General features: G+C 51.9%; 1 protein-coding gene across 2 annotated transcripts in view; it reads right to left on the bottom strand.

Moving 5' to 3' along the window:
• ERICH1 (glutamate rich 1) overlaps positions 1-15,063 on the bottom strand; it is a 47,277-nt gene extending 32,214 nt beyond the window's left edge. For both annotated transcript variants that reach the window (XM_082680518.1, XM_082680519.1), the window contains exons 1-2: positions 14,950-15,063; positions 614-760 (exon numbers count right to left, since the gene is read on the bottom strand). In XM_082680518.1, coding sequence (XP_082536644.1) covers positions 614-760; positions 14,950-14,971 — 169 coding nt within the window. In that variant the 5' untranslated portion in view covers positions 14,972-15,063. The remainder of the gene's footprint in view (positions 1-613; positions 761-14,949) is intronic.
• Positions 15,064-22,072: the final 7,009 nt, after the last annotated feature.

Below are 22,072 nucleotides of genomic sequence, written 5' to 3'. Positions count from 1 at the left end.
GGAACAGAATCACTCTAGGACAGAGCCCCGTGAGGGGCCACTGCCAAAGAGAAACAGAACTGACCCGAGAAAGGGTGCTGGGAACTCTGCCCTCTCACGTCCACCTGGGCACTAGGGGCTGCAGCCAGGGCTGCCCCCACCTCGCCTGGCCTCTTTCCGTGTGTCCCACTTAGTGGCCCCTCGCCGGGCAACACCGCTGCATTGATGGGGAACCAGAGTGAGAGGAGCCTCCACGGCCGACCACCTCACTGTGTGAGGATCTTGGACAGACATCTGTGAAGAGCAATGGACAGGAGACTAAAACAGGAGAGACGTCAGGACCGCGTCCTGGGTGGCCAGGGACTGGGGCAGGGTGACAGGGCAGATGAGAGACCAGGCAGCAGGGTCCAGTCTCTGCGACCGGGAACAGCATGTAGATGAACTCAACACCCATGGCGAACTTGACCTCGTCCCCAGCTGGGGGCACCGATGCTGGCTTCTTCCCTCCCCAAGTGAAGCAACTGTCCTCCCAGAGCGTGAGCAGGACGACACCTGCCCGTCCCCTGAGGTGACACCCCAGTGGCCTGAGGCCAGGCACGTGCTTCCTGGGGAATGTCCAGGGACCCGCCCTCACCTGTCATGGGGGGGATGCCCCCGCCCTTCACTCTCTCAGGAGCCACTTTCTCAGGTGGGTTTCTGCAGGCTGGACTCACTGGGGCCCTCTTCTCTTGGCCACGTGGAACCTCAGGATACAGTTTCTTCAGCACTTTTCCAACAAACACTACAGAGGCATCAATTTGCAAAAGAAAGGAAAAGAATTACTGACGGCAGTTTTATTTAAATTGCAAATGGATTTTATAGAAAACGAAGACATATCACGACATCACTACCTCAGGACTGCCCCCTATAGGACACCACTGGGGTTGTCCCCCCAAGATCCTCCAGCACCGTCCCCCTCAGAAGACCCCCAGCACCGTCCCCATCAGGGGACCCCTCATCACTGTCCCCTGAAAGGATGCTGCCCCCCAGCACTGGATGCCCCCACAGGTGTGGGCACAGGTAGGAGCCGCTCACACCTGGGGGCCGCACTTGGGCTCACAGTTCTGTTCTTCCCTCACCTTGTCTCTGGTTGAATGTATGTATAAAGCACAGACTGCGAGGTGTTTTGAGAATCAGGGTTTGAGGTCCTGGGCCCCAGCACAGCCCTAGACAGGCTGGGTCCACGTCAGTTCACAGCAGATACGCTGGGCAGGCCCCAGGCAGCCCCGGCTCCTCCCTCCAGGGCACCCGCCGGGGACCAGCACAGCCAGCTAGGTTCTCACAAGGGTGTGCAGAGTCTTCATTTGGTTTATTTTAGTTTACATTCTGATCTAACTGGAGGGGAAGAGCTGCCACAATGAATAAATATTTCTGTCCTGATTTAAGTGTGAACAACAGGTACAATCTCAAAACAGCATCCTAGAAAAGGTGAGGGGAAAAGGTTCACCCAATGAACCTGTTTTAACCTCATTAAATTCAGAAACAAACCAGCAAAGAGAGAGAGAGCTGCTCTGGAGTAACCAAGCACCGTGGGGCAGAAATTGGGACCCCGGAGAAGGGTTTGAGTTCTTCAGATGATGAGGTGGAGGATGTATGTTTGGGCCACTGAGGACGCGGTGACGTGAGAGGGGAAGTCTGAAGGGGCCACCGAGTGGCTTGTGGGTCACAGAGGGCAGGGTCCTGTCCCCACGTGGGAGGCACAACCCTAAAGACGCAGACCACTCCTCATTTCATCATGTGCTCAGACAGCCCTCGCAGCAGCAATAACCCCCTCCGACCGGTACTAGTTGGAAAAAACACAACTTGGGTCTAAAAACACGAAAGGCCTTCTCAGAAAACTATTCAAGCCCAGGCAGTGCTTGGCCGGGCGCCTGGGAGGAGCACGGGGTCCTGATGCCACCCGCCCGCTGGCCCGGTGGCCTGATGGCTGGCTGCCCGCTTGGCCAGGAGGCCCTGGATGGAAGAAACTGCCTCTGGCGACGATGCCCTCATTTACGGTCTCGGGTCCCGGAAATGCTGGACTCCAACCCCCACCTCTGCCTGCTTGAACAGCGCAAGGCCCCGCTCAGAATATTCCCAAGGCCTCTGCAGACAGCCCCGGGCAGTGCGTGCGTCACGGGGAGACAGGCTGTTCCGTTAGACCGGCGCTCAAAGACACGTCCAGAGGGTAGGTTCCAAGTTTCCGTTAGAAATTGAACTGTCCTGTGCATTTCCTTAAATGGCAGAGGGGAAAACACTCTATTCCAGAAGACTGGGTGGCAATTTCCAGGGGAAACCAAAGGCAGATAAAATAAACTTTACCTACAAACTCAATCAACCTACAAAATCAACAAGTCAGCATTTTTATGAACTAGAACAAATATTAAGGTAAAATCCTAACTGGGCACCTGCTCTAAAACAAACTCGGGGAAGCTCGGGGCCTGAGACTCGCCTGGGCTGGCGGCAGCTGACATGGGCGTCCAGCTGAGGTCATCTCTGAGCCGAAGCTTCTGCACACACGTGTGTATCTGAACACAAAACAACACTACAGGAAAACCCGACACAGGTCATCACCAAGCAGTGCCTGCACCACAGCTGAGCAGCCACACAGCCCGAAGAACCCGACATAAAAACACAGCGATCCCGGGGAGAAACCAGTGCAAACCAGGCCCCCAGAAGGCCCCTTCTCCAGGGAACACTGAAGCGGATTGGGCACCTCACCATTTTGCTTGAACAGGTGCCCTGACTACAGGCGGCAAGGGCGCGGCACACGGCAGGCTGGCCAGGAACTCACCGCCTAGGCTTTCTGCCGTGGATCCTGAGCTGAGACATTGGTGGTGTGCAGGGCAAGGAAAAGAACAGAAGCCCGTGGCGCTTTCACTGAATTCACCGGACTGCGTACGTAAATTGTATTTACAGCCTAATTAATAGGGGTTTTCACCAAGGCGCTAGCTACCTGGCGGCGTGTCTGCAAAGCCTCCGGCTCTCGAGGTCCTTTGGCTCTCCACTCGCTGGCTTTGCGGTGTCCCCGCACGACCGCTGCAGGGGCCTCAGCCTGTTGGGAGGTTTAGGACACGTGGTCCTTCCTCAGGGACAAGATTCAGGACAAGACTCAGACAATCCCAGGCTGAGCGCTCCAGTGCTGAGGTCCCGGGGGCCAGAAGCCAACTTGGGTGGGGTCTGGGGGCGACAAGCTTGCCTTACACCTGGCTCTGGAAGCTGAGAGCTCCTTATAAGGGGCCTGGGTCTGAGGGCTGTGGTCCAAGGGCGGCCTCATCTGCCACCCAGGCTCCCCCGCCGCCCGCCCCACGGGGCCTGGCCAGGTCTTGCTTCGGGCTCTGGGCCTCCCCGATAGGGAAGGGTGGCAATCGCTGGGGTTCAAACATCATCCCAGCCAACGCCCCACCAGAGGCAGCCCTGCCAGGGACAGGGCCCCCCTCCATGTCTCCTGACTATGGGACCCTGCTCAGGGCTGCCAGGCCCTGTAGTGTCCCCACTGACATTTTAAAAACTAAATCTAGCACAAGACTCAAGGGCTCAATACTTGCCTCCTCAACCTCGTTACCAGGGAGCAAAGTTTCGTGACTCTGAGAGGAGAGGAGGTTCTCGGTCAGCAGGAGGCTCAGAACACAGGGCGAACCTGCAGGTCTCCCCACGCAGAGCTCCTCCCCTCTCCCACAATACCCAACAGGGATCCCTCCAGGAGTTGGGTTCAACTGGGTTAAGCCACAGTTCTGCCACTCCTAGGTCTTTCTGAGTCTCACTGTTTCCCTCTGTAAAATGGGCAGAAACACCTCTGTGGGCGAGGCTGCAAGACTGACAACACAGGTGTGCTACAGAGACGACACAGGAGTGGACGACGGGGCTCTCAATTCCTCACTCCCGGCCTCTCTCCCTTCCCACTCCCGTCTCAGGCCGGGACGAAAGCTGAAACGTCCTCCAGCTCGCCTGAGATCCAGACCCCACTGCCAACAGCAGGCAAGCCCACCCAATGGCCCGCAGCGCCCGGTATTTCAACAAAGCAAAACTGAACTGTTTTTCCCCACTCGCCCTGCGCCCATGGCCTGGCCTGGGGCACTGTCGGCCCGCCAGCCCCTGCGCTGCCCGCCTGATGCCCCCCCCCCCCCCGCCTTCTGAGAGCATGTGGCTACTTGCCGGCACCAGGAGCTGCTCCAGGCTCATCTGCTCTCCCTCTGCCTGCGCCCTGGGGTCGGCATGTCTCCAAGGAGCCTGTGTCCAGGAGGAGGGTGCGTCCCCGTTCTGAACACAAATCCAGTCACATCCGTCCTTGGCTGAACAACCACGGCTGCTCGAGGGAGGACCGTCTTGGCCACTGCAGACACAGGGGCCCACATCAGAGAAGCAGAGCGGGAACCAGCCCCAAGAGCACCGGACGTGCCCACGGGGAAGGAGGACGCACCACATGTCCATGTGCTTCTGAGGGCTCGCGGCTGCACCACGGGGCGGGGGCTCAGCACGCACAGCACGCACCATCTACGATCGAGGGAACACAGGCTGTGCACTCAAAATTCAAAACAAATGTTCCTAAAGTACAACTTAAATATAAAAGTGTCATACTCTACGCTTAAATCCCAAGATTAATATTTGGAGGGTGACCGTGGGCAGAACAGTACACGGATTCAGATGTGCTAATTCATAAAGGCCAGAGGGCCTGCACAGTTCACACTTCATCAAATGGGAAAGACAATTTTCCTAAGTTTTAAATTTAAAATTGAGCATAGTAGTTCAAAAACTAAAACAAAGAGGAGAACTTTTATCCTCCTAAGCTAAATGGGTGTAAGCATCTCGTAAACCCAAGAGGCAGCATGATTTCCATCTCACACTCATGTGTGTTAAAAACCTCACAAGCAAAAACACACTTTCTCCAGGAGTCTCTGCAGGCTCCCACCCCCGGCAGCACATGTGCTCCATCAATCCCACCCCTACGACTTGTAATAAACGTTATCACAGGAACAAAACTGCTCTGAGAGGAGATGCAGGTTTTACATCCTATTATCCATGATCCGTGAGATAATTATCAAGTGTCTTGTCAACAGGCACAAGAACAGATGATCTCAAAGAGCTGTCAGGACGGGCATCCCAACAGCAAAAGCGGGAGATGTGTCTTCAATGAGAAGTTTAACTAGTAAGTCTTAACGGATTCCAAATATCCAGGTACCTCAGATTAAAATAATTTTGCTGATAAATATACATGTCTAATACTTTCAGTTGCCACAAGTTAAAGCATAGTCTTTTTAAAAATAATGTGATTTTAATTTTTCAAAATCAGCTTTAAAAGAGCAATGTGTAACAAACAGAATGAAAGCAATACTTTCTACCAACCAATACTGCTGGAGGGTTCCTTGGTGAATTTCACTTTATCCCAGCATTTGAGACAACGCAGGGAGTAAGACCACTGAACGTCTGAACATCATCCTCTGAAGCAAACAAGCTGTCAGCGTGGACCTGCCTGCCCAGACCCCCACCAGCCCCAGTGATCAGTGCCTCTGCTTTTCAAAGGGACGATGGACCCGCTCCTGTGCAGTCACATGGGGCTCCTATCACAAACGGAGCTCGTAGTTTACTTAAATACAAATTACCAGCTGTTTTAGACCAAAAGAAATGTGTAGCCACTGGACTCTCAGTTCTCTGAGCCTCCAGGGCTATGAAGGAGCTGGGTACCCCATGAACTGCCTGCCGGTTTCCTACAAATAGGGACTTGATTCTAACTGGCCAAACCTACTTAGGGATTCACGTTAAAAGCAGAACATAAATGAAAGGTTATTTTTTTCAGGGTAGGAACACAGTAAAACATCATTTTTAAAAAGCATCTGTCAGCTTTGGTTTGTTGAAAGGCGCCTTGTGCCTCCGTATGTGTGTGTGTGCGCGCGCCCTTGTACCTACTGCAAACATAGTCCTAAAAATCAATTTAGAGATTAAAAGTTTCTTTTTTGCTTAATTTCCACTGTGCTCAAAAACAAACAAAAAAGAGCAAGGTGCTTGGGTCCAGGAAGGCAGCTCTGTGTCACCACAGGAGCTCAGTGAACCGCTGGCCTTCTGCCTGTGCCGTCCCCCTCTCCCAGCAAGAGCAGGTTGTAACTTGAAACTCTGCTGTCTGTCAAAAAGCAATCAGCGGAACATAAAAAAGCAGGGGAATGGACATTGATGCCTGCAGGAGACAAGTACAATCACCACGCGACGGGCGACTGGAGCTGGGACATGAGAGACACAGAAAAAGGTCACTGTGGAGAAAAACATCCTGTCTGAAATTAATGCGACGAAATACCAAACAGAGAGATCAAGTCTCTGTGTCACAGGGGAATTAAGTCATTTTGATATAACTTTCAGAGAGGACTGCCGTCTAAACTTGCTATTTCAGGTTAAAGACACAAGCCAAATAACAAAATTTCAGTAAAGTGTTCTTTGGAAAGTAGACACCTGGGAAGAACTCAAAAGGAAATAGATAGTTTGACTGCTGGTGGTAAACTATTCAATTCTGAACTATCCTTCCACGCAATCACGTGTTTTAAAATCTAACAGTTGCGTATAAAAAAGGAAGGGGTTTGCTCCATTTTTAACAGAGGTGTTAATGGCAGCATTTCAAGGAATTAGGTCTCCTTCGCTGTGGTCTTAGGGCAGAATGCCTAACAGGCTCCTGCCCGAGTCAGACAGTGCTCCCGGCACACCTCCCAGCTGGGAAAGCTTCCTCATCAGGGGAAACTGGGTGCATGTACTTTCTATTAGAAAAGGCTCTCATGAAAAAAAAAAAAAAAAAAGAAACAGAAATAGGAACTTTTTCTTCCATAATATTCCATTCTGAAAAAAGCAAAGGAAAATGAAAACTATGTGATAGAAAAAAAAGCACCTCTGATCTTTTTTTTTTTTTGTGGTACGCGGGCCTCTCACTGTTGTGGCCTCTCCCTTGCGGAGCACAGGCTCCGGACGCGCAGGCTCAGCGGCCATGGCTCACGGGCCTGGCCGCTCCGCGGCATGTGGGATCTTCCCGGACCAGGGCATGAACCCGCGTCCCCCGCATCGGCAGGCGGACCCCCAACCACTGCGCCACCAGCGAAGCCCACCTCTGATCTTTGAGACCACTAAGTCACCCCATTAATGTCAGAAATATTTTTCTTTTCCTTAAAAAAGTTCACTTTGATGGTAAAGTGATACACATTTCCCTCAACATCTATGTACACAATATACTTTATTTACCATTGGTGTAAAACTATACATTTATTTTTACTAAATATATACTGTAGATCTTTCTGGTAATGGATGAGATGAGAAATGATATTGAGTCATTTGTAATTCTCTAGCCAAATCATCCCTATGAACCACTGTCTCTCAGAAAAGCATAACTCCCAGAGGACAAAAAAACACGTGGAGCTAATCTGGGGCCATGAGGAATAAAATTAGCTAAAAAACTATATTTACAGGGGTGGATGTTAATGGGAAACAGTAAAACTGATGGGGCCACATGCTTATAGGAATTACACAAAAATAAAAAAAGATACCATAAATATTAACAAATAACTTCTAAAAAGTGACTTCGAGATATTTCATTATGAGAGAAAAACATCAGAACAAATGGTTTTATGATGTACGTTTTTAGAGTGATTATCTAGAATTTGAAACCAGAGTTGGCAGCCTTTTTGAAATCATATATAAATGAAAAACTGCTACTGAAAATAAGATCAGAAATGGAAATTCATTGAAACTTTCCCTGTGGCCCTTTTCCCTGTTTGATGACAGCCTCCCGACCTTAGGCTGGCATAGTAGAGAAAATGTTGCAAAACACACACACACTGACAAATCATAAAGAAAAGGAAGAAGTTCCCCAACCTCAGTAAACACTGACTCAGTTGATTCCCTTTTCCACCTGATATCTGTAGAGCTTAAGAGACACTTTAAATTTTCTTAGGGTATTTCTTGGAATCTGATACAGCATTTTAAATTTTCTCTTTTCAGTAAAGACTATGTTTATCTGCCAACCTCTCCATAGCTTTTTCTCCCACAATATTCAATACGGTTTCTTTTCCCATTTTATCCCTATAATGAGAGAAGGTATTTAATGGATACTGATGAATAAAGGAATAAATTGATAATAGTACTACATCAGTTCACAAGAAAGAGATGCTCAATATAGTATGCAAATTCAATGAATGATAGTTTGTTAATGACTTTCATCACAGAATTATAAATGGAAAAACAATTAGCTAAGATTTAAGCAACAGTTGGCAAGCTTTCTGAAATATTAATTAAAAGGAAGACAGTTCTCAAAATAAGACCAGAAATAGTACTCAAATGGGACACAATTGGAATCCTACGCCATGACCAGTCTGACGTGATCTCCCCATTTAAGAGGTAGATATCCACTAAACTTTCATTTTCTCCCAAAACTTTAACACTTAAAAAAAAAAATTCTAAACTTTGTCCAAAATTTTTCCTCGCAGTTTTTTAAGCAGCAATTACTATGCCATCAGCTATTCAGAAACATGTTAAGTGCACATAAGGCTGTGATCATTTTTGTTGGGCTTGGTGACTGCGTCCTAACCCAGGAGATGCAGGGAGAGCAGACACAGCTAGCTCCCAGCCTGTCTTGTTTTCTCACCAAGACGAGATGCAGCAGACCCGGCGGGGCGGGCTGAGGGGACATTCAAAGGCAACTCGGAAAGCTGCCTCATTACGATGGGGAGACAGAGGATAACCTATTACTTTTACTCCAATACTTTTATTTTTTTTCCAGTTTAATCGACATTGGCTTTTTCAGCAGACAGATCTGGAATTCAACCCAAAGGGCACAAGGCTTGCCTGACCATAGCCGGGTCACCTGTTCTCTGGGTGAGGATGTTGGGGAGGAAGTGCCCATCCTCCCACTGGCTTCTGCCGCCCCAGCCGAGCAGGGAGAATCCCTGGCTCCCCATCGTGCCCCCACTGCGCCTGGCACCCTCTGCTTGAGGAACCGTCCTGCTCCCACAGTCCTGAAGCCTTGTCCGGGCGCTGTCGTCTCTCCAGCCGCTGGGTCGTGCACCCTGTCTTCCCGACAAGGTCCCCCTCGGCCGCTTCCACGTCCCACACCCAGGGTGACAGTGATGGCAGGCTGCTCACGTGGGCCTTGGGCCTCACGCCTCACGAACGTGACCCGCGTTAATCCTTATGACTCTGCTGTTCACCGAGTAGTCATACATCTTAAATTTTCTGTCTACTGTGATGCTCTGACATCTTAAGTCCCGCCTGGCTGGGCAGAGACAACCCCCCACCAGCCAAGGGCCCAGCCAGGAGCCCGCCTGTGACCTATGCCGACAGCCCGGCCAGGCCCGGCCTCCTCCGCCTGCCCCGCCCCCGGGGAGGTGACCCTCCTCTGCCCGAAACACCCGGGCCGGGTGCCTGGCGGCTCGGGGCAGCCCTGTCACCCAAAGCCCGGCAAAATCACTAAAAGCAGCCAATCGTACGTGTTCCCTCCGCCCCGCCTGCCTTTCCTCTGGAAATCCCAGTAAAGGTCGTGGCCTCAGTCTTCCCTCCGTCCTGTCCTCCGCCCCCTGACCCCCTGGCCATCCCCCCACGTGCCCGGCGTGGCCCTGCCTCTAGGACCCGAGAGCCCAACAAACCATCCTTCCTGGGCCTGTCCTGAGCCTCCTCCGGCGGCCGCTCCTGACTGACCAGCTCGTGAAAGGACACAGAACAGCCCCCACCTTACAGACGAGGCCCAAGGGTGCCAGGGAGCGCCTTCACCGGTGCGCCGCAACCTGCACACACGCCCGCGTGACACCTGTCAAGCCCGGGAGAGAGACCTACCGCTGCTCCCAGCACACCTCCCGCCTCCCCCGCCCCAACGGCCCCCACCTAGCCTCGACCCTCAGGTCTTCCATCCTCCCTTCGGCCGCTGGCCTCCTGGACAGATTCAGTGCCCGGCCACGGGCACTGACCGGCGGGGAGGGCGCTAGTCCAACCTCGCTGGCTCTGCCCCGGGTGGCACCGCCTCCGTGGGGCTCGTCACACACAGGGGATGGTGACAGAGGAACCAGACCTGAAGCCGGTGGGCCGAAGCCCAACTTGTCCTGCTGCTGGCCACAGGCTGAGGCTTTCTGCACTCCCCAGAGATGACAGTGACCCCACCCGCGTCCCAGGGCAGTGTGAGGCTCACCACTAGCAGTGGTCAGGAGGTAGCTGAGCCCCGGTCCCCAGTCACATCCAAGGTACGGGACCCTGCAGGGCATGTCCCCGCCTGGCTGAGCCCCCTCCCTGGTCCCTGAGTTATTCCCCACTTCCCATGCCGTGGCCTGGGCCCCTCCCCTCCAGCTCGGAGTTCCTCCCCGCACCGTGTCCACCCCCGCTCCGGCCCCGGCCCATCTCTGCGTTAACCCTCTCCAGGCCCTGCGGCACGCACGTTCAGTCCTGGAAGATCGCTGAAAGGAAAAAGGGCCCTTAATCCAGAAGAGAAGGGATCTGCCGCATCACACTGAACACAGAAGAAAACACCGAAGTGACACTTTTGTGGATAAAGAGAGTTGGGCTCTTCCTGCAGGTCAGTGAGCAACTGCTCGTCCACCTGCTGGGGCGCCCGAGGCACATGGCTCAACACAAAGGAAAGTGGCGTCTTCCCAACTGAGACGGACCCCAGCCAGTACCCATGGGTCTGAGACTCCAAAGGAAGCTGCGGGCAGTGTAAGTCTGAGGGTGCAATGGGGGAGACACACACACACACGTGAACGTACATGCAGACAGACACACACATGCACATACACGCACACACATACAGCTACACACAGACACACGCGAGTAGCAGGGAGGGGATGACAGCAGTGTCCTCCTACTAGCCCGGACCCCGGCCCTGGATGGCCCTCACGTTCGCCCATCTGAGAGTCCACGGCCAGCGTGGAGCGGGCCCGGAAAGGCGAGCGCCCCAGCCTCCGCTGGGGTCTGTGCATCAGGGGACAAGGCTCCACATGCTCCAAGCGGAGAAGCTGCAACGGACAGAAGCAGAGCTGGCGGACTTTCTGAAAAGGGGCGAGGTGCCTGTTGGGAGGTGGGGGGACGCTGGACTGAGGACACCCCTCAGCAGTAGCCTCCAGTGAGCAGGCCAGAGAACCTCAGTGCAGCTCCCTCTCCGCAGCGCCCCGCCGGGCTGTCCCGAGATCCCTCCTGATTCCACAGTCCCCACCGGGCTTCACCCGTAACCCTGTGCTGGATGCTCACCCGCTCTCCCCACCACACTCTGTGCAGGACCCACCGCTGCCTGTTAACCCAGAAGCTCCCAAAGGATGCCCAAGGGACGGCCTCCAGTACAGGCCACAGGCTTCCCCGGCATCAAGGGGAGAACAGTAAAGATTTACTTCTCCCTCCAGCAGCCTTGCTGCAAAGGCAACAGCCTCCTTTCATCCCGAGAAGCTTTGCCACAAACTGCATAGGAGGCCCCATCACCCAGCAGACGCCGACCTGTAGGGAAGCCTCAGAACCGCCCCCCAGGCAGCACGCCAGCCCACCGGACTCATGCTTTCTCACCCTGAGCTCCAGCTGAGGGGCTTTCTTCCAAGGCACGCGGTAGGGCTCCCGAGAAGAGAAGCACTTCGCCCAGCTGCCCTCACCCTGGCCCCCAAGGCACCCCGGGCTAGAGAGCTCTGGGCTTAGCAGCCCCACAGTCCCCCCCCTGCCGGGCCTCTTCCTCTGAAGCCCAGATACGCTGCAGCCCTGCAGCCGCCTCCGCCGCCCCGGCCCACGGCGCCCCGAGCGCGGCCAGCGGGGCATCTGCTCCACCGTCGCATCTGCTCCACCGTCACTCGGCCTGCATCGGGTCCACGTCACGAGCCCCGCAGACCAGGAAGACAAGAGGCGGCCCTGGTTCACACCGCAACCCGGTACAAGCGCTTAGAAGCTTTTCCGGCTAAAACCCCACCGAGTGGTCCTCAGTGTTTCTTACCCCAGCACGACTGCTCCTGCGACCTAGTTAAGAAGATGCGGAGAATGGATATTGCGTTTCTCACTTACAATGGCTGCTTGGACGCTTTCAAGACTTACTAATCCAGCCTTTCACCACGATGTTCTGCAACAGCCCAACTTTACTCGGTAACTTTGTCAGAGACCCAACAGGAAGGAGGCCTGTTTGAGGATGGATGGTGAAAAGTCGAGTCCTCTGGGTGCAGCGAGCTGAGGGTTGGGAGTAGGGCGCTGCCGCCAGGCTTGGCCAGGCCGCACTACCGGAAGGCTGGAGAGCAGGTGCTGGCGAATGAGGGCAGAGCCCCAGGCAGGAGAGGAGGCCCGGTCAGGGTGCAGGGGGTCAACCAGCCACAGGGGCCCATGAAGGCCACGGTCAGGGCTACCCCTGCGAACCTCACAGTTAGTCTGCAGAGCCTGCTGGCTCCACCGCTGGTGGGGGTTATAAAAAGTAGCTTGGGAACCCATCAAAATACTGTAATGCCCGCTTTGGAGCTAACATCTGACTGTTGAGGAATTTTGTCACTATGAGATGATCTGTTCTTTAAGGCTGACCAGGTGAGTCCTAACGCCTGGGGCTCAGAGCAACGGGGGAAGCCGGGCAAAGTGTTTTTCTACAAAGGAAGCCACAGACTGGGAACACTATTTACTCTTCTCTGTATTCTGCCTTACTGAGAAATTCATTTCTTCTTCCTATTTTAAGCAAATGCTTATTAACCAGAGTTGCCACTGGGCTTTTCCTTTCAAAGGGCAAAAACACAACCATCTGTTTTAAACACAGAGGAGGAAAAAAATAACCATGGCCCGAACTAATCCAAATAAAAAGAGAAACATATCTAAAACCTTCAAAACCATAAAACTCCTAGAAGAAAACAGGGGAAAAGCTCCTTGACAACATGGGTCTCAGCAATGATTTTTTTGGATTTGACACCAAAAGCAAAGACAACAACAGCAAAAACAAACAAAAGAAACTAAAAAGCTTCTACAAAGCAAATGAAACTGTCAACAAAATGAAAAGGCAACCTACTGAAGGGGAAGGAATATTTGTACACTGTATATCTGGTAAGGGGCTGACACCTGAAATACAGCAAGAACCCATACAATTCAACAGCCAAAACCCCAAACAATCTGAATAAAACATGGGCAGAGGAGCTGAGCAGACGTTTGTCCAAAGAAGACATACAGGTGGCCAACAGCTATACAAAAAGACGCTCAAGATCACTAACCATCAGGGAATCGCAAATCAAAACACAGTGAGACATCACCTCACACCTGTCAGAATGGCCATCATCAAAAAGACAAGAAATAGCAAGTGTTGGTGAGGATATGGAGAAAAGGGAACTCTTTTTTTTTTTTTTTGCAGTACGCGGGCCTCTCACTGCTGTGGTCTCTCCCGCTGCGGAGCACAGGCTCCGGACGCGCAGGCTCAGCGGCCATGGCTCACGGGCCCAGCCGCTCCACGGCACGTGGGATCTTCCCGGACCGGGGCACGAACTCGTGTCCCCTGCATCGGCAGGCGGACTCTCAACCACTGCGCCACCAGGGAAGCCCAGAGAAAAGGGAACTCTTATGCACTGTTGGTGGGATGTAAATTGGTGCAGCCACTATGGAAAACAGTATGAAGTTTCCTCAAAAAATTAAAAATAGAACTACCGTACAATCCAGCAATTCCACTTCTGAGTATTTATCCAAAGAGAAGAAAAACACTAACTCAAAAAGATACATGCACCCCAATGTTCACTGCAGCATTATTCACAATAGCCAAGACAAGGAAACAACCCAAGTGTCCACTGATGGATGGATGAATAAAGCACATGCGAATACTACTCAGCCAAAAAGAAGGAAATGTTTTCATTTCCAATAACATGGATGATCTTGAGGGCTTTATGCTAAGTGAAATAAGTCAAACAAAGACAAATACGGTAAGATCTCACTTATTTGTGGAATCTAAAAAAAAAAACAATCGAAAAAAGGAGCTCACAGATACAGAGAACAGACTGATGGTTGCCAGAGGTGATTGGGGGATGGGAGAAATGGGTAAAGATGGTCAAAAGGTACAGACTTCCAGTTATAAAACAAGTAAGTCTTGGGATGTAGTTGTACAGCATGGTCACTATAGTTAACACTGCTGTATGGAGAATTTCAAAGTTGCTGAGAGAGACAGTAGGTCCTAAAAGTTCTCATCACAAGGAAAAGAAATTGTGTAACTATATGAGGTGATGGATGTTAACTTATTGGCTGGTGGTTTTGCAGTACATAGCCCATCAAGTCACTGCGCTGTATACACACCTTAAACCCACACAGTGCTATATATCAATCATATCTGAATAAAACTGGGAAAAATAGAATCTTCCCTTTTTTCATTTTAATATTAATGATTATAGGGTAACGAGAACTTTGCTGGGCTTTCCATGAGGTGTCTGGAGTTCCCTGTATCTCTGACATTCATTCTAAGGCATGTGCCAGGTTAACCAATTAAATGTATCCATCCTGCCTTTGGTGTTGGCTAAAAATACTACCATAGCTTAATAACACTAGTTACGTGCCCAGAAACTCAGAATCCCTGCAAGTAAATGGTTTGAGAGTCAGAATCTGGGCTTTGGGAGGAGCCCCTTACAATCCCGGGTCCTCACAGCCCCCTTCCTCGCAGCCCCAGGTCCTCACAGTCCCCGTCCTCGCGGCCCCGGGTCCTCACAGTCCCCGTCCTCGCAGCCCCGGGTCCTCACAGTCGCCGTCGTCACAGCCCCGGGTCCTCAAAATCCCCGTCCTCGCGGCCCCGGGTCCTCACAATCCCCGTCCTCGCGGCCCCGGGTCCTCACAGTCGCCGTCCTCACAGCCCTGGGTCCTCAAAATCCCCGTCCTCGCGGCCCCGGGTCCTCACAGTCCCCGTCCTCACAGCCTCCGTCCCCACAGACCCAGGTTCCCACAGTCCTCACAGTCCCGGGTCCCCACAGTCCCGAGGGCCTAGAGTCTCCGTCCCCCAAAGCTCCCGGTCCCCACAGACCCCTGATCCCCGCCTACCGTGCCTCCGCAGCGCCGCCATGCCGGCCTCCCCGCCCCGGCGACCCCTGCGACCCCAGCCCAGGCCCGAGCAGCGCGACTGCACTTCCGGACTCCGTCCTTGTAGGCCCGTCCACAACAGCAGGCCTGCCCAATCAGGATCCGCGGTCTCTGCCGCTGAACGCCAATCAGCCCCACACCGGCTGCAGATTGGCTCTAACGCGCGCTGTGGGCATGGCCCGTGGGCGTTAGTACTCCGAGCATGCTCAGAGGAAAGGGTGTGACCCGGGTGAGCCGACCTGGGCTGCGGAGGGGTCATGGGGCGGGGTCAGCGGGAGGGGTCAGGGGTTAGGGGGTCATCACAAGACCGTCACTGGAAGCGGGTGGGTGGGTCAGCGAGAGGTGGTTAGTGGGTCAGCAGGAGGGGAGTCAGGGGTTAGGCGGTCGCTGGGAGGAGGTCAGCGCGGGGCGGGATTGTGTTCCTGGGTGACCGCCCACAGTGTCACCCTGGGTCCCAGCGCTGCACAGGGATGCGAGCAGTGGGAGGGGTCTGCTGAGCGCCCATCGGGCCAGGGTCCTATCGTACCGCAGAAGCTGGGACTCAGAGCAGAGAGGAAACTGGGAAGAGGGGAGCCCGGGGACTGACCAGGAAGACCGCCGCCCCCTGACCCCTGACCCCTGACCCCTGTGGCACTGACCCCTTCTGCCCGCTGTTGCGACTGCTGCGGCAGGTGGATTTCTTCCCTATGCTCCCCTCCAACCATTTCACCTTCTCTGGGACCTTGGTTTATTGTTTACCCTTCTTCCTTGAATCCGTTTCTTGGAGAACTTATTTCCTGAGAGCCTGTCTGTGCCGGGCCCTGCTATGGAAGCCGGGGTACCTCCTGACGGGCTGACAAACAGACAAGTCCTCGTGAGACAGAGAGCACATCACTGTCCTCCCGCCGGGAAGGGGTTTCAGAGAGGGGAGGTGGGGGGTCAGGAAGGCCTCCTGGAAGGTAATTGAACCAGGCTTGAGGCAGAGGGAGCAAGGCTTGGTGATGTCCAGGCAAAGAGCACTCAAAGCAGAAGGGACCGTCCAGGCCTGGAGCAGCACAGGGCCCGTGCGACAGGAGCACAGCGAGCAGGGACAGTGACAGCCACCGACAGACAGGAAAGCAGGTGGTGCTGGGCAAGTTTGCGAAGACGCGAGGATCAGCCTTACGTTTCCCAGGCAGTCAGGTGGAGGATACGGCTGGTTTTGAGCAGAGGAGTGAAATTATCTGAAGCCCATCTTGAAGGAGTGGCTTGAGCCGCTGAGCTGAGATCAGATTTGGTGGGGGAAGCAGGAGGCCAGCTCGAGTCCCTCCCTGTGAGAAGGACCCTGGTGGCTAACACCAGGGTAGTGGTGGATAAGGCTGTGGGAAGAGGTGGTTGGATTTGGATATATATGAAGACAGAGCAAAAGAGGTTTTCTGATTGACCAAGAGTGGCTTTGGCAGGAGAGAAGTGTGGCACAGCTCCAGGTTTTGGTTTGGAAACTGGGAGGCTGGAGTGGTCCCAAGGAGATGAGAAAACTCCCTGGGGGGTGGAGAGGGGGCGGTCATTGTTGGGTGGTGTGCAGTGCCAGGCATGTTAGGTTTGAGGTGCTCCTTAGATGTGTAAATGTGGGCATCAATTAGGCAGCTGAATAGGATTTTAGGATTCAGGAGAAAGGATGAGGATGGAGATATACAGCTGGGTTTGTCTGCATGTAGGTGCATTTAAAGCTCTAAGAGGGAGTGTAGATAGAGAAGTGGTGCAAGGACAGCTCTGAGGGGCTCTAACTTCTAGAAGGTGGGGAGATGAGGAGGGAAAGGGCAGGGGGGCCGGGAGGACAGTGAGCTGTCCTGAAGCCAAGTCATGTCATCGCTGGTCTGAAATGATGTTGAGGACCCATCACAGACAATTGTATTCATCAAGCACAGGTTCTCAGTGACCTTGATTACAGTAATTTCGTTGAAGTGGTAGAGGCAAAAGCTTGATGGGAATTCGGTAGAGAGAATTGCAGGAGAGAAATGGAAGATATTGAGTTCAGATCTCTCTCTACTGGACCCAAGATGGGGTAGCAGCTGTAGGGTCCCTAAAGACAGAACACACACACACACCACACATACACACATATAATCAAAAGAGGGTTGTTTAGAAAATACACATGCCACACACACCAAATTTATGTGCTGAAGGATCTGATCAAGTTGAGACTGAAAATGAGTAATGGAACACAAATGACACAATTAAAAAATGGGTCAAAGACCTTAACAGACACCTCACCAAAGATAGACAGATGGAAAATAAGCATATGACAACATAAAGTGCTGACAAGGATGTGGAGCAACAAGAACTCTCATCATTGCTGGTGGGCACAGCCACTGTGGAATACAGTTTGGTGGTGCCTTACCCTATGATCCATCAATCTCATTCCCCAGTATTTGCCCAAATGAGATGGAAACTTACGTGCACACAATATCCTGCACACAGATATTTATAGCAGCTTTATAGTTGCCAAAACCTGGAAGCACCCAAGATGTCCTTCAGCAGGTGAATGGATAAGAAAACTGTGGTGCCTTCAGACAATGGGCTATTATAAAGCTAGAAAGAAATGAGCTACCAAAAGCCATGAAAAGACATGGAGAAAACTTAAATGCATATCACTAAGCAAAAGAAGCCAATCTGAAAAGTCTACATACTGTATATAATTCCAACTCTATGACATTCTGGGAAAGGCAAAACTATGGAGACAGTAAAAAGATCAGTGGTTGCCAGGGGTTGGGATGGGAGGGATGAAGCATTTTAGGGCAGTGAAACTACTCTGTATGATGTTATAATGGTGGAAACATGTCATTATTCATTTATCCTAACCCATAGAATATACAACCCCAAGAATGAACCCAATGTAAACTATGGACTCTGGGTGATAGTGACACGTCAACATAGGTTCATTAGTTGTAATACACGGACCATCTAGTTTGGATGTTGATAATGGGGCGGGCGGGGGCTGTGCATGGGTAGGGTCAGAGGGCATATAGGAAATCTCTGCACCTTCTCCTCAATCTTCCTGTGAACCGCTCTAAATCTCCTCAATTTTCCTAAAACCGCTCTAAAAAATCAAGTCTATTTAACAATAGATGGTGCAGGAGAGAGGGAGTGCACACGGAATGGTATCCTTGACTAGTTCACACTTGACCTCGTTCTCTACTTCAGCTTCCCAGCAGTGTTCGAGCAGCTCTGGACTTTCTAACCTTACAACGAGATCTTCCCAGAAACCATCTCTTTCCCTCCAGCCCTGTTCCTTTCATCTCTTTTACACTCAAACTTCTTGAAAGAGTTGACGACAAAGTCAGTCTCCACTTTGTCATCTTCGGTTGACTCTGTTGCCCATATGTGTCTCCATCCTTCTCTGCTGTAACTGCTCCTGCTTAAGTCACAGGACCTCATGTCACAGGATCCAGTGCACACTTGTCGGTATCCACTCAGTGGTCTCCCAGAAGCACCATCTACCCAGCTGCAGAGACCTGGGATTCATTGGCATCCTCTCCTCCCTCTCTTCCCCCATGACCCATCGAAGAAATCACAGCAAGTATATTCTACCTGCATCATTTCTTACTTCCACTGTCTCGTTCATGTCTTCATCATCTCTCACTACAGTTTATCCACGCATTTCTAAGTTGATCTCCCCAATTCCGTTCTTGTTTCCTCACTCCCATTCCCAACTCTATCTCTTCTCCTCAGAGCAGCCAAAATGACCTTTAAAAAATCTCGTTGCCATTGAAAAATCAATGACTGTAATCCACCATATTGACAAGCTAAAGAAGAAAAATCACATGATCATATCAATAGATGCAGAAAAAACATTTGACAAAATCCAATAAAATACAAAATTCATGATAAAACTCTCATCAAACTAGGAAGAGAAGGGAACTTCTTCAACTTGATAAAGAACATCTGCAGAAAACCTATAGCTAACATTCACACTTAATGGTGAGAAACTAGATGCCGCCCCGCCACCGTCAGGGACAAGGCAAGGATGCCCCTCTCACCACTTTTCAACATTGTACTGGAAGTCCCAGCTAATGCAGTAAGACATGAAAAGGAAATAAAAGGTATATAAATTGGGAAGGGAGAAATACAATTGTCTTTGTCCACAAATGACATGATTGTCTATGCAGAACATCTTATTTCCCTGCTAAAAATCCTATGTCAAATTTCACTGTATAGGGCTTCCCTGGTGGTGCAGTGGTTGAGAGTCCGCCTGCCGATGCAGGGGACACGGGTTCGCGCCCTGGCCCGGGAAGATCCCACATGCCGCGGAGCGGCTGTGCCCGTGAGCCATGGCCGCTGAGCCTGCGCGTCCGGAGCCTGTGCTCCGCAACGGGAGACGCCACAACAGTGAAAGGCCCGCGTACCGCAAAAAAAAAAAAAAAAAAAAAAAAAAAAATTCACTGTATATAAGATTCAACTCAGAGTCCTTAAAACGTCCTTTGAACACCCCTCACGTGCTCTCCGGATGCATTCATGCTATTCTCTCTCGCGCTCACTGTGTTCTGGTTCTCTGACTGTTTATTCCCCTGGGTCTTCAGGCCTGCTCTTCCTTCTACCTGAAATCCTTTCCCTGCCCCACTCTTGCCTGAATCCCATTCCTTCTCCAGGGCTCTGGTAGAAGTGGCCTTCTGATTTCATGCTGGTTCTGCTGTAGAGACCCTTGCACTCACCTGCGGGCACCTTAAGCCTTTCAGTTCAGCCTCACGGCTTTCTCTGAAGCTGTGGGACTTACTCAGCCAGAGGAACCTGGGGTGGGGGGAGCAACACGCAGTCATTGGCAGATGGAGATCAGATGGAAAAATGTCCAGCCTTTCTACTGAAGGCAGGCAATTCTGAGGTGCACTCCACACGGTGCCCTTGGGGATCCCCAGCCAGATTGAGATCCCACTCTCCACAGGGGTGGCCAGCTTGATAATGCATCAATGTTAATAACATTCCCTCCCTCTTTGTCTCACTCTTCCTGCTTCCTTTCTCATTTCCTGCCTCACCCTCCCAAATAAACTACCTGCACCCAAATTCATGTCTCAGGACCTGCTTGTGGGAGAACCAGAGGAAGACAAAGACTTAATGAAGATTCCCAAAAAGGGTTCTTCTCTCATCTCAGAGATGTGTGGTTGCCCTTCTACCATTCAATAACACCCTCTACTTTCCTTTAGAAAAGTAATTATAATTTGTAATTATATGTTACTGTGCTATTTTAAAAAACTGATTCTCTTTCTAGACTGGAAGCTCCAGGGGCCAGAGACGGCTTATCTGTTTTGCTCACATTTTGACAGACCTGATGGGCACTCAGTACATTTTTCTTATTTTTGTTGTTGCTCTTGCGTGAATGAATAAATAAATGAATTTTTATAGGATGAAATCAACAAGGACCTACTGTATAGACAGGGAACTCTACTCAATACTCTGTAATAACCTATATGAAAAAGAATAGATATATGTATATGTGTAACTAAATCACTTTGCTGTACACCTGAAACTAACACTACATTGTAAATCAACTATACTCCAATATAAAATAAAAATTAAATAATTAATTTAAGAAAGATGGAAGGATGAGGACAAATATGGAGAGGAGGGAAGTAAAGGGAAAGTACATTTTAAAATTGAAAAATTGATCTAGAACTTAGATTTGTGGTTGAGGTTTGGAACACACAATTCATTGGTTTTGACAGAGAAGACAAGTTGGAAGATAAACACTAAGGAGAAATGTGATTGTGGGTAGGTTTCTTTACTTCATCTTGTATCCACTCCCTCAGCATTTGGAACTCTGTTATGAAGATAAGCTGCAACTGATTAATGTGAGTGATCAATTATATAAAGAAATATTATGGAGACAGTGCTCTTATTTAAAGATCTTAGAATTTCTGGAAAAGATTGGTTAGTCTCATCCCAAATATTTTTGGTCACCTGATTCTCTTTTCCTATTCTAATCCCTGCCCACTTTCCTATAAACTTTCATCTTGGTGTTTTCTCTTATTCTAGAAGCTTTCATGTCTTTAATCTCATTTAAACTTCACAACAGCCCAGTTAGAGACGTGGAAAGCTCCGTTTTGCAGATGTATTAAAAACCGGGGCTCTGGGACTGGCCCAAGGTCAGGTAAAACACGGGGATAAGCGGGAACGAAGCCAGTTGGTCTCTGGTTACCGGTGCGGCGGCTTCACGCTAGGCCATGGTAACTTTCCCTCCCCCTGGCAGTCCCACCCTGGAAGCGCATTCCCATGAATTTAATCCCAGTCTATCAAAACATGGCCAAAGTCGCTAAATTGTTCCAGTTCGCTGCAGGTCGTGAACAGAATTTCGACTGAACCGATTCTCCTTCCTTATCCCCCGGCTGCTGTGGTCTTTGCGCTCGGGGAGCGGACGCGCGAAGGCGTCCAGACCCCATCGCCCCAGGTTTACCGACAGAGAGACGCTGTTCCTGGGCCTAGGGACCCCGTGGTGACCCTTCTTCCCTGCGAAGACACGGCGGCATGTTTCTCTACGGGGAGGAGCGCGCATGGAAAGGTGGAGGCTCGGTTTAGGTAGCAGGAGGGGCAGCCCATCGATACCCTTGCCAACATGTAGGATACACATCTCTCCGCGTCCTCTGTGCCGCGTGAGCGTCCCGGGTATGGGGAGACTTTACCGCGTCCACGAATCCCTCGCACGATGCGCCCGCGTGTCTCCCCTACCGCTCCCTAGCGGGCCGCGCTGTGCCAGGTGTCGGGGTGCATGTCGGACGCGCGGGCTGACTTTCCAGCGCCGGGAGCACCTGCTCCGCGTGCAGCGGTGAGGCCGCTGGCCCCGGGAGCCACTCGGGCGCCTCCTGTCCCCCGCCGTCCCCGCGTGAACCGCCGCTCCCCGCGCAACAGTTGGCTGGGCGGGCGGTGCGCGCGCTCCCCGGGCCGTGCGCGCGAGGCGCGCCAGGCGGCCGGGCCGCAAGCGCGGGCCGGGGTCGCGGCGCAGAGGCCTGGCGCTCCCCCAGGCGCGGGCCCGGCCCCTCTCCAGATGCTGCCGCGCGCCGGCCGCCCCCCCGTGCGCCGGTGCCTCCCCGGGCGCCCAGTGCGCAGGCGCCGGCCGTGAGGACCGACCGTGCGCTGG

The sequence above is a fragment of the Grampus griseus genome (genome assembly GCF_964374135.1).
Source record: "Grampus griseus genome assembly, chromosome: 21".
NCBI classification, from domain to species: Eukaryota; Metazoa; Chordata; class Mammalia; order Artiodactyla; family Delphinidae; genus Grampus; species Grampus griseus.
This window is presented reverse-complemented; position numbering and strand designations above follow the sequence as displayed.